Raw genomic sequence first — 13,010 nt, forward strand, 5'->3', positions numbered from 1 at the left:
TGAAGGTTGGCCAGTGAAAGACAGCCTGGCCCAAGGAATGGGCAAGTGGGTCTTCCTGGCTTTGCTGTTTGGATGAGGTGCTGCTCCAACAAGCCATTGATTGCACTATCCTCTTTGTAAAGCCCTGAGGGATGCGCCGGCAAGGAGGATGGCTAAGGGGCTGGGTACAGCAATGGCCCATCATTCCCAGGAGCCATTTTCTGTCCTTCAAGTTAAGGAAAAAAGAAACTTCAAACATTGAAGGCATTTGCTTCTTGTTCTCCAAACCTGCCACTGCTTTGTTTTTCTTCCCAGCCTCAGCAATTGCCTTCTCCTTCACACCTAATTAAAAGCACACTCCTGGCAAATACTGCAGCACATCCTGAGTGGGTGATGGTGCCATGCCCACTGCTGCCAGGGTAGTGCTGCATCCATAAGGGCTCACCTGAGTGCCAGGGGGTCAGAACAGCAGACACTGGGGCACTTTGTCAGCCCCCACGGCAAGAGTGGCTGGCAGGCCTCAGGGGATGCTGTGATCTGAGGGGTCCAGGGCAGCAGACCCATGGCACAGGGCTGCACCCCTGCCATGGGGGACAGCCCCACCGCACCAGCCCTTTCCCTAACTGAACCCACCATCCCCTCATCCCTGCTCCCCTTCCCTTTCCCAGGTGCCCCTTTGATCTTCAAACCTGACCCATCTCTCTTCACCCCCCTTCCTTCACATTGTTATAAATGGAGGCTTTGGCTGCCTTTAAATAGTCATATCTATCAGACAAGCTCATGTCAGCCATAAATTCTACAGTAATGATGATTTTCTAAGTGGGTCAACTGGAGCTATTTCCGCCTCAGCCTCAAGTTACTGCACGTGTCCCCCCCCAGGGGCCGGCAGCCTCATTTGTTGTCCCCCTAATTGTCATTTCTCCCTTATGCACTTGGGCATGAGCTGGAAGGAAAACTAGCCCTGCCGCCAGGCCCAGGCTGGGGCTCCCCTCTGACTTCACAGATCCCTCCTGGTCTTCCCACCTGGAAGGGGGCTTCAGAGGAGGGGAGAGGGCTGGAGGGGCGAGGGAGCACCAGCTGCCTCTAACGCAGGCAGGGGGAATGGCTGCAGAAGCCCACCATATGGATGCCCTTACCTCTTACCACTCTCCCTCCCTTCCCCAGCCGCATGAAACCGGCCCCGACGTGTGAAAACTGTAATTGCAGGTAATCCCCCCACACTGTGCATGGTTTGAATTTGGCAGAGCAGGAATGTGGAAGGGAGAAGGGGAATTACTGCCCAGACGTGCTGCAGGGCCAACATCTGCACGAGTCATCAGTGCACATCTGGCTGCAGCAGCCCGTGCTTGTAGCCCAGCCGGTCACATTTAGCCCATTGGGTCTGTCTCAAACTCCCACTAAGGGCAGGGCATGGACACCCCGAGGTCAGGAACCTTAGGCTGGTAGAGAAATTCCTCCCTTCACCTGATATTGCTGCTGATACTGAGGTGGTCACATGGAGTTGGTGTGCCTTAGTATTTTCATGCGAAATAGATGAAGGCTGTCAGGAGCGCACTCTAGGGTACCCATCCCCAGCTCTTCTGGAGAGGAGAGTGACTGTGGCACCCTCTTCCACGTTTGCCCAAGTCTGGCACTGCTTTGCAGCATACCCCAGTGAGACGCCAGAGCAAAGGAGCTGATTGCTGCCTCCATGTGCAGTTGGGATCAGCCAGTCCTGCTCCCTGCTTGGACCCGGATGCTGCTTGGACCCCGGAGGAAGCAGAAAGGGCTGGGGAAATGGGAGGGCTGAGGGCACTGAGAGGAGCTGAAGTCTTGGTGAGGGGAGGCTGTTATGTCCAACACTGGGCTCTATCCAATGTGTCAGCGAGAGGGTGGGACAAGAACTGGGGAGGTTAGAGGGATACACAGGCACGTGGCTGTGTTCTGGGATGAGGGCTGGCTCCCGGGAGCACTCTGGCAGTGCCTCATCCCTGAGGTAGCTGACCCTGCTCTATCTCTTTGATGAAAAAGACCTTCTCATCCTGACCCTTCTCTTGTGAGGTGTCTTTGGGAATGTGCACGATCAGGCTGTAAATCCTTGCAGCCAGTGAGCTGCCCCATGCTGGGGGGAGGGATGCTGTGGGGGCTTTAAGCAGCAGGCATGAGTGGTACGTTTCTTCTCAATTGTGGCCGGGCACCTCCCCATAAGAAGCTTGCTGATCCTGGAGCAAAAGCATCTTCTGTTCAGCCGCTTACACCCCTCCCAGCCTGGAGGAAAGCAGCCTGACCTGGCTCAGCAAGAAAGCAGACACAACCTCCTGCCTGCTTCCCAGATAACCCCCCGGCTTTCCGAGGGCAGTGCAGGTGTCAGAGGCATTGTCTCTTTGGAAATTAATTTTCCTGTCGATTTCCTTATTTCTCTTAATTGATGAGGGGCAAGTCTTAGGCATGTTGCCAGCGGCACCAGCCATAGCCTCCTGTAGGTACCGGCAGAGCCAAAAGCACTAGCGCCGAGGGCTGGGGAGTGTAATGAACTCTCAGAGGACTCGTTGCAGCTCAGCCCGTGCTCTAGATTAGCTGAGGAATCATCTGGCCCAGCTATTAACTGTCCCATTTAACATCATAAATTATTAACCTAATTTTGAGGAGGGTTGGTGACGGATCACACTGATTTTGTCAGCTTCTCTGCAGCCTCTCGCACAGCCTGCCGGTGCAGGGTAAGCCGTGGGCAGGGCCTGAGGGTCAGTGCCTCCAGAGAAGGAAAGAGATGGGGTAGTACAGCTCAGCTGCCGGAAGGACCAGCTCTGCCTCTTCTGCCAGTGGAATTCTCAGGGAGAGCCTGAGCAGAGAGGATCCTCTGGTGGAAATAGGGGGTGTAAGAGTTGCCCCCAGGGAAAAGCAAAGCAAAGCCACCCGCTCCCAAGCACATCTGCACCCATGTGGGTCTCATCTGCATCCATGCACATGGGTGCTCAAGACCTCTGCCCCTGGCTGGGTACCAGCATGTGCTGCCCACTCTCAGTGTAAGCCATTGCCAGAAGTGCTTTTTAGCTTGTTTAAGCAGCTAACAGGATGCTTTTTAGTTCGTATGGCAAAGGCCTGTGGTCAGGAGGTTTTTCTTCTTATGCGTATTGTAGACTAGAGCTTGTTCAAAAAGTTTCCTCCCTGGGAAAAGTTTTAAATAAAATAAGAGGAAAGTGGAGTTCTTGGTATAAAAGTTTTAAACCGTTCAGAGGTTTTTTTCAGTGGATTGAAGTGTAATGAAAATTTAAGGGATACCATCTTTTCTTTCCTCTTTATCTTTCCATGAGAAGGGAGATGTGTGCAGGAAGAAGGGGCTGAGAATTGCACTCAAACCAGCATTTTTTTTAATTGAGTGGAAAAATTTTGAAGTCATGTGGTCTGTTGAAAAAACCATACAAACCTGAAGGAGAGCAAGTGCTGAAATCCTTGTAAAACGCCTCTTTCATTCTGGCATCACAAAAAGGACTTTTTGTTTCCCCGCGAGCAGCCGTGCTGCTCGGTGCTGCCTGTCCGTGGTGTATAAGCGCGTGGCCCCAAGCTGGCTGTGTCCATGTCCCTGTGCTGTGTCCCACAAAAGGGTGGCATTTGGGATCCAGTGTAGTCCCCAGACCCACTCCCCTTCACCTTGAGGCTCTGTAAGGTTCAGGGGCTGTAGGACCAAGTCTCATTCTCTGCCATGCATTTCCTTGGATGGGGGTGCTGCATTGCTGGTAAAACATACCCCAGAAAAACCCAACACAAAACACAAAGAAGTGCTTTTGGTTGTGGTGGGGGCATGGAAAGGTGTCAGAATCTGCATTTAATTGGCAAGAGCCATTAGCACTAACCTGCTCATCCTTGAGTACCCACCTACTAAGCAAAAGTGCCTGTAGCTTATAGATAATGCCCCTCTTTCCCTTAGTGAAATGGGGAGTCCCAAATTTGCAGCCCCACAGCATCAGTGCTCTCAGACTCCCCTTTCTTTATGCAAGGCTTTACACAAGCACAGAATAGGGAAGGTGCAAGGAAATCTCCTTCACCAAAGGCCTGAACCTCTCAGCGCACACGCAGTACAGACCCGCACAGGACTGATGCCCAGCGCATGGATATAAAAAACAGTGCCCTGCCATAAAACATGAACTGCTAGTCTATATATTTTGCAATCCCTTTAAAGATTTTTTTTCTTTAAACCCCTCACCCCAGCTCCCTCCCCATTCTCCCCCCAAAAAATTATTATAAAGAATTATTGCCATTAGTACGTCTTTCCCAGTGAAAGGAGAAAATCGCCTCATTCATAATTTATACCCTCAATTACTATTAATAAAGAAATATTTCAGCAGAAAATCGCCTGGGAAAATTACACGTAACATTGCATTAACATTCTATTTGAACATTTTCATCACATTTGTTATAGAGTTAATAAGAGGGATATGCTCCCCTGACTTCTTCATGAAATTATGGGCTGCCTATGATAGTTTAATCTTTTAGACTTTATATAATATATTCACTTTACTAATTGAGCTATCCAAGGAGCAGTTAGGGATGTTCTTAAATGTGGAAGACAAAGTAATCAGGGCCGTGACTTCCTGACGAGAAGATCTTCTTCCGGAGATGAGGAACCGCACATGTGAGGAGCACACACGTACGTGTTTGTGCGCAGATGAGCTGCTCCATTAGCCCTTCCTTTAATGTCCTGCCTGTACTTGGAATGAACATGAATGAAGGGTGGAGGTGATTTTTGGACTGGTGAAATAGTCCTCAGAAGCTTTGTTTGTATTTCAGGGTGAAAGGGGTCTGGCTATTATTTTTGGAATAAGAAATGCCCAGTGTGGGGGTTCCTCAGGAACGCTACTTCATGTAGACAAGCCTTTTGCTCTCAAATTCAACCCTACTCACAATCATGCACAGACCATCTCCAAAACTCTAGACAAGGAGCTAGGCTGGGGTGTACAACCCATCCTCTGCTCTACCTGGAGCTTTTGCTTCACCAGGTAGTGCAATCTGGGGCATGTGATGCAGAAAGGCTTCCCCCCACCCAGGGTACAAACAAACTCAGAATTGAGCCAGAGGCAAGAAGCGAGGTAGGTGTGAGCAGTGAAGGATGAGGAGGCATTTGGAAGATGGACACTGCTGTGGTGCACCGCAGTGGTGCCACCATGGGCATTGCTCTGGACAATCTACTTGTCTCTAAAGAACTTGAGCAACAGGAAAGCCTTGGTAGCTCTCTCTTCTGCTTGCTCCATCCTCAGCTGCTCTTGGAACTTTCCTTGCACAGAGGCAGTGTCAGGCACTGAGATTTAAGCCCCTTATCCAGTCTGGGAACTGAACCCAGGTCAGGGTCTCTCTGCGAGATTCTCCTTTCCCCTCCATATGCACACAAGGTGTCCCTTACCACGAATGTGGTCCAGAACTCTTGATTTCAAACAGGAGGCTTCCCAAGGCAACAGCAGGCAGCAGTTTGCAGCAAGACCATGTGGAAGAGGGCTGCATCGTCAGCATGCCAGGAGGTTGCTCACTCATTAAGCCTAAGTACATGCAGCTGTGAGCAGGTGCAAAGAGGGATCCATCACTGCTGAGCAATGGCCCTGCCACCGGAATGAAGGCAAATCTCTGTTAGCTGCCCCTCATGAGGGAGGCTGAGGGAGCACAGGACCAGCCGCTTTGTTTCACATCCACAGGGCTCTAGTGTCCCCTCTGCAGCCACTGAGACTGGGCATGGGCAGGGAAGGGGTGGCAGGGCACAAGGTGGCATGCGGGCTCATAGGTGAGGATTTGCAGTCACCCCTGAAACCACTCTTGTGATTCCCAGCCTCTGCAAGCCAGTGACCAATGCTGACAGCAAGCCAAAGGCTTAATGATAAGCTTTTATGCATTGGGATTCATTAGCTGGGACTCATTAAACAGCAAATAAGAGCCCGGATGTTGCCAACTGAGCCCTGCTGAAGGCAGGGCCTGCAAGTGAGGCAGTCTGGGACCACAGGACACCCCCATGCTGGGGGGCAGCTAGGTGAGCCACATCACCCCTTGGCAGACCATGGCCAGGGCATCCCACCAGAGATGGGAATCAGTGCGGGAAGAGTGCAAGGGGGATGCTGGCAGTGAGCATCCCTCCACCTCATACTCAGGGTTTTAATGTCTATGCACAAGGCTCAACCATTCAGATCCCTGGTGTGACACCCAGTTCTGTCACCAGGACGAAGAAGCTGAGCTCTTGCCAGCTCTGTCCTCCCAGTCCATGTGAGCCCGTCAGGGAGACAGGGATGGGTGCATGACAGCCCTAATCTGTGGCCCTCCACTGTGGTGTGAGGTATGAGTAGCAGAGCACCCATGCATGGTTGCATGAGACCTGCAGCTCCATTAATGCTTTCACGGTGGAGCATGTTTGTCCCTGGCTGGTTTCTCATGGGATGCACTGCACCATCATTGCTGAGCTTGCAGCAAATGTCTTTCTGGGTGATGGTGTGCCACCAGCCAGCACTGATGGAGGCTGTGGCCACCTGGACCATTACTGGACAAGCAGCAGCCTATGCAAGCCTACATCTCCCTGTTGCCTCCTAGATGGCCAGGAGCCCACAAGCTGCCCTGTGTGCAAACACATGGGGAGTGCGGGGTGTTGGACATCTTTCCAGGGACCCCACAGGCAGCCTGGGCATGGCAGAGGCCGAGGAAGGTGAGGCACAAACTGTCTGCCCCGGGGATGGCCACTGCCTGGTCCTGGGCAGGATGGACCACGCTGTAAACAGGACAAGGCTTGTAAACAGGGCTCCAGCTGGGATAAATTTAGCTCGTTGGGGTTGCAGCCCTGGCGCGGCAGGACACGGTGACAGGGCATTGTCGAGAGGAGATGGGGAGAAAGAAGCTGAATAAACAAACACAGCTTGTCCCTGGTGTTTTTTTCTGTCCCAGCGTTGTTATTTCAGCCGGACAATTGCCCTGCACATTGAGGGAACAGGCTGGAGTTCAAGTGAATTTGGCTTCCAGTGCCTCCCCTTTTACATTGTGTTTTCACATGGGAATGTATCCTGGCATATACGGGGGGTGTCCATACCTCTGTGTGTATGGATAACTCCATGGATGCTCCATGAACAACTCCAGGCTGGTTCACAGGGATATGGGCTGCTTTGAAGCCCAGATGAGGCCAAGTAACAGTGTTGGCTCTTATGCAGGACTTTGCTTTCTCCATGTGCACAGCCCGGACTAACACCCATGGGTGTCCAGGAGCACATGTGCAAGGTGACCTGTGCTCCATATGCATCTGTACATGTCTCTGTGTGCAAACCAGCCCTGGAGGTGTCCCTCCGTGGCAGAGCAGACACTGTAGAGGTGAAAGTCTTTGCAGGACTTTAGAAATGGGGATCAGGACTCCTAAGCCTTTTTTCTCTAGTCCTGACATGAGGTTTGGACAAGTCCTATTTGCTTGACAGAATCATCTGTGATCTCGGGAGCAAAGGGCATGGATCTTCTCTGCCAGCCCTGCTCTGCAAGGACCTAAGTCTTTTCTAAAGGCCATGTTTAGAGGCAGCCTAATTTTCACGTCCTAATTTTATTTTTCTCACATCTCTCTGACACACACATACACACGCACACTTCTATTGGAAAAACGATTTTAATACCCATGGCACATTGTCCTGGTGTGATATAAAATCCAATGACATGTGGCATTTGGAAAAGGTCACTTCCCCCATCAGGATTCATTATCCTGCCTCAGCCTGGGAAGCCATGGGGTTGCCCCCTCCTCCGCAGACCCCTTGCCCCCATCCCTGGCTTCAGGGAGCAAGCAGGGTCCAAGGATGGAGTACTGGGTGGCCACGCTGGGGACTTTGGCAGTGTCAGGGCAGTCTCTGCAGCGAGGGGTCTTGTTTCTCATGTTGATATCCCTGCCGTTCCCTGTGCCTTCATTTTCCCACCTACCATAGGGCAAGGGGAGTCACAGGGAGGGCTCAGGCTACAAAGCTGACTCTGCCGAGTTCATGGGGCTTGGTTTGGCTTTCACCTGCCTCCCGGGCTCGCTGGTCCCTCTCTGTTCCCTTTCCTTTTGAGCAGGAGCTGGCTCTTGTGGTGCCACCACCCTGCACAGTTGCAGAATAGAAACACTCCCCTTCCCTGTTTCACTTGTTCAATGCTTTGGCTGGGTTGGTTGGGAAGCGCCTTTTCGTGTCAGTGCTCACCACCACCTAGGCAGAACTGGGAAGAGAAAGTGGAGGGGACATGGAAAGCCCAGCTCCTCATTGGCCAGCTTCCCCATCAAGCAGTGGGTCCCCAAGGTATTTCCAGCTATTCCCTGGAAAGGCAAAAGGGCACAAGAGGGCCAGACTTGCTTGGAGGCTGCCTGGAGGTGCTCAGGAGATGCAGTCTCTGGCAGGGCAGCACATTGGCTGTTCCCAGCAAGTCATCCCATGGGCTGGGGACTGGGAGCCAGGACTTCTCTGCTTGGTCACAAACTACCTTGAGGCCTTCATGGGAGAGGAGAGGTGAGGGTGGGTGCACTGAGCATGCAGTGAGCTCAGGGCTGCAGGAAGGGCAGGATGTGGGGAGCAGGAATAGTTGTTCTGGGGAGAGGAGGAGTACTTTTGCAGCAGGGAGCAGGGCCTAATGTCTGTTGAAGATGACTTCTCAGAGTGCTGAGGGTGATAGTGAGCATAGCCCCTTCCTACCGTATAAACACCAATGAGTTATGGGTACCCCAGCCTCTAATTATGCAGTCAGCCCCAAATAGGCTGTGTCTAACGAGGCTGACAGACTAATATCTCAAGAGCCCTTAATGCGTTATCATCTCTTGCTGTATGACCTCATATTTATAACTGCTCTGGTGGGAGGTTGAGAAATGTCCTTCTCTTCCCCCAGCCCCCTCCCCAACTTTCCCCCCCCTCCGTGGAGCAGCAGCTCTTCAGCCTCATCTGTTAGGATCAGGAGGAGAGAGGCGACTTCTCTCCATCCATCATGAGCGGAGTTCGCGCTATTAGATGATTAAAGACATTTTTTATAATATTTGGAAGAGGCTTTGAAATGTCTCTCAAACAGTGTGATTAATGCCTGCTTAACCCTTGCCTGGCCAGGATGGGGTGGTGGGGATGTGGGTGCACCCTGGGGCAGGGCACCCCCGGGCACCTCAGCGGTCACCCGGCCGTTGGGCACCCCGAGCCCTGTGACAAGGTGTGATTCATGGGCCCGGGGCACCTGCAGGAAGCTCCGGCCTCCAGGCGGTTCCTAACGCACCGGGGACTTGGTGGTTTCTGAGGCTGCAACGGCCAGGGCAGGAGGAAGCAGCGCCTGCCCCTTCCCCAGCGCTTACACAAGGGGCCCCAGGGCTGTGCTGGTCCCTGTCCACCAGCCACACCATCCCACGCGAGTGCTGTGGGTTTCAAGGGTGGGTAGAGAGAGCGGGTGAGCAGCCTGTGCCACTTCGCCGCTGGCCTGAGCTAGTGCGGTGTTTGCTTTCCTTGTTTCCCCTTCTTTTTCCTCCCAATGACTTGCTCTCAGAGGCAAGTCTCTTCAAAAAATAATCACAGGCATCTAGATGCTCCAGTAGGATCCACCTTCAAAATGCTGCATCCTTGCTCAGAGTTTGCCATAAAGACCCCTGGGGCTGGTGGACATCTGCCAACATTGTCCAGTACCTACCAAAGGCCAAGTCACTGACGTTAACTGACATTGGTTCCCGTGGGGAGTGGAGATTTGGCCTCCCTTGGGCCAAAGGGGGGAAGGACACCCGCCTCCTTTGATCACAGGCTCAAATGTTTCATAATCTCAATTTCTTGTCAATTGATTGCCAGATAGAAGCGACAACCAAAGAGGGCCCCAGGCGTCTGCAACTGCCACTCATCGTATGATTTTAACTCTCCCCCTCTGTAAGTTTGCATTATTTTCTTGTTGTTGTTGCTGTTACCTTAAGAAACCTCCCCTCCCTACCCCTTCCAAAAATCCTCCTAGAAATCCCAATGCCCTTGTCAATTTGGTATTCAATGTACAGATAGCTGAGAAGGGTTAATGCATGATTAATAGATGTTTTATTAAAATGGTTAATCTGTCATTATAGAGTCCAAAAGATCAATAGATTTCTTATAATCATGGCTTAAAATCATCTTTAGCACTACTGCTTATGGGCTTAAGACCCTGGGCAAGATGCTTAGGGGACCTGGGAGTCTCCTGTTAACTCTTTCTAACCCTTCTGCCATCTGAAGCATGACCAAAGGTCTCCTGCAGACAGAGGAAAGCCGACGCAGGGCTGCACGTTCCGTTATTGCTAACATCCACCTTGTTGTTTATGGGTACTAAAGTTGCCACACCTGAGCAACAGAAAAGGGAAATGGAAAGAGGGAGAAACTGGGAATGCAGCTGAATAAATGCTCTTTGTTAGGACTGTCAGCAGCACCCGAGTGGAGCGAGGCGGGGGCATGGCTGGGCTGTCTCCGATCCATTAGTGCCGTTGCAAAGCAGCAAGCCTTGGCCAAGCATCGCCCCATCACAGCCTTGCTCCTTCACTAATGAGTTCCAGCCTTGCACGGGGGTGAAGCCATGTGGCTGGTGTGAGGCAGGATGTTGGTGGCCAGAGAGGACCAGCCCAGTGCCACCTGAGTCCCCTCTGTGTCCTTAGCCCCAGAGGCTGCTTTGCCGGCAGATGGATGATGATGTTGGGTCTGGTTGACCCAACCCATTCGGATGCCTGGTCCAAGCTGCTGTTTGATAACTCCAGCAATACCATGACAAATCCCAGAGACGCTGAGCTGGCGACCCCCAGCATGAGGTCTCTGCAGGAGGAGGTGCTGTTTAGACAGGCTGACACAGGAGCAGCTGAGCCAGTGCAGGCAGTGGGGAGCGCAGACCCTTCTCTGCCCCCTCGCTGCCCCACAGCATCCTCTCCTCCGCAGCAGAGGAGGGATCCTGAGGTCATGCAGGAGGTCTGTGGTTGAACCTGCGTGCAATGTATAGGTCCACAGGAGCCTCTGAGCGTGGGGCAGCTGGCACCAGTGAATGGTCCCTGAGTGGCCTTGCCTATGGATGTTGGCTGTGCCACTCATGTGATGGAGACTCAGACCTGCTGCCTAGTGAGCAGAGCAGATGTTGGTGTGCTGGGGTCAGAAACCCCTCCCTGTGCCTCTTTTTCTGCCTCTGAGATGTGTGTGTGTTGTCCCCGACACCATAAGCTTGCCCAAGGTTGGAGACTTTCGCTCACAGGCTGCTGGGAGCTGATGCTCTCCGGCAGTTTGGCCACATAGAGTGCCTCCACCACAGCCTCCTTCCCTCACTTCCTCGCCCTGCATGGGGCCTCTGCCCCACAGCCCACCACGCTCTGCTCCCTGCCTGACCCCGCAGCCCATGCCAGCCAGCTGGCCTTGAACCATACTTCAGGTAAAATTAAGGCAAGTTCATACCGTTACTTCTCCCTTCTCTTCCCTGCCTGTCCTGCACTCATCCTGCTTCAGAATAACTCCCTCCTGGCAAGAAATCCCAAGTTTTGCCCCATCCAACTGACTGTGCGTGCCTGGCACGGGGGTCCCAGCCAGCCTCCCGCCCCCACCAGTGCTCAGCATGGGGCTGGGAGGAGATTTTCCAGACCCCCAGGGTCCAGCCCTCTCCATCCCTGCCTCATTGCTTATTTCTGGGCCATTATGCTCGACAGGGAGAATTTGTTTCTGTCCAGAGCAGATCCCCGGACAGTCTCAAACCCCTGAGGATTTATCATCCTGAGCTTTTGTTTGTGGGTCTCCAGGACCCTCTGCCCCACAGCCGAGCCCAGATGCTTCTCTGTCTCCTCCATGGAGCCTGCTGTCCCCCAGGAGCACTGACCCCTCTCCTCCCCTATGGATGCCCAGGCGTGCAGGCTTCCCTGCATCCCAGTCGCACACAGGCAGGATGCTGCAATCACAGGGGACATGTCCTACCTACCAGGATGCTGATAGCTGTGGCTCCTTCTGGCTTTGTGGCTCCCCAGGGCTGCTGAGCAAGGTGGCCCAGGGCTGAGCACACTGGCTTCCCAGCACAGAAATCCCTTGAGATCCCTAGGTCACATTCAGCCTTCCCTGAGACTGGTGTCAGGGAGCCTGGGCTTGTCCCCTTGCAGCCCCATGCTGCATCCATGCTTGCAGCCCTGCTCCATGGCAGTGGAGCGTCTGGGAGGGCCAGGAACAAGTGAGGTATGAGAGTATGAGCCCCCCTTGCTTGTCTCGGGGTCAGCACTGATGTCCCCTTGTGTCTAATAGAGCTGAAACAGCGGCAGCCGCCTGTGCTGAGTGACAGCAGGGTGACAGTGGGACCAGCGCAGGTGCCAGCACCACTGGCTGCTCTCTCCATCTAAGCAGGTGCTTGGCTGCCCCATGGTCATGGTGGGGAGGATTTAGGGTCACTCTCAACAGGTTCAGGTCTGTCAGGACAGAGCTAGCTGTTGGCATAGCAATTAGCTTTGCGTTTCCAAACTGCCACCGTTGCTGCATTAGATGGGGACCCCACTTGCCACCAGCCCCCTGCTTGCTCTCCCCTGTCCCAGCGGCCACCGTATCGGTGACAGAAAGCTACTCTGGAGGTTGGTGGAGTGTGATGGAGAAGGAAAGGGGTGCAGGGTAGGTCCACCTCATCCGCATTCCTCTGCAGCAGCGCCAGGAAGGGGGGGGACCAACCTTTGGCACCTTTATTGACACTCCCTGAGTTCATACTGTGCCTCTACAATCTTTCCCTGAGATTATTAAGAATTAATTGATCACTTTTATATTCCCCCCGATACCCAGTGCTGCTCCGCGACAGGCAGCAGGAGGAGGGAAGGGAGACGGGAGGAGGGCGGGGTGTGTGTAAAAAACACACTGATAAATGTTAATTACTCTTTTACAGCCCTTGTCAAATTCCAAAGCAAGTCGTAAATTCATTAAACTCTAACGGATTAAGCACATGCAGCTTATTTAGTCGCCATAAACAAGATCATTTGGATGTTGATTTTCCCCTTTTTATTGCTGCAGCAGAAAAGGGGGAAAAAATCCGATGAGGGAAGCAGTTGGTTGTTACCAGGGAGTCAGAAAAGTTTGGATTTATTTCATATCTTGTTTTCTTGCTCTGTAGCA

The 13,010-nt window shown here is 52.8% G+C and overlaps 1 protein-coding gene across 2 annotated transcripts in view; it reads left to right on the forward strand.

The window, feature by feature from the left end:
- RNF220 (ring finger protein 220) overlaps positions 1–13,010 on the forward strand; it is a 219,281-nt gene that overhangs the window by 75,742 nt on the left and 130,529 nt on the right. The window contains exon 2 of one of the 2 annotated variants that reach the window (XM_030494518.1): positions 9,735–9,809. The exons of the other annotated variant lie outside the window; for it this stretch is intronic. Within the exon in view, the coding sequence (XP_030350378.1) occupies positions 9,735–9,809 (75 nt within the window). The remainder of the gene's footprint in view (positions 1–9,734; positions 9,810–13,010) is intronic. 2 annotated transcript variants of the gene reach the window in all.

Source organism: Strigops habroptila, chromosome 8 (genome assembly GCF_004027225.2).
Source record: "Strigops habroptila isolate Jane chromosome 8, bStrHab1.2.pri, whole genome shotgun sequence".
Taxonomy (NCBI): Eukaryota; Metazoa; Chordata; class Aves; order Psittaciformes; family Psittacidae; genus Strigops; species Strigops habroptila.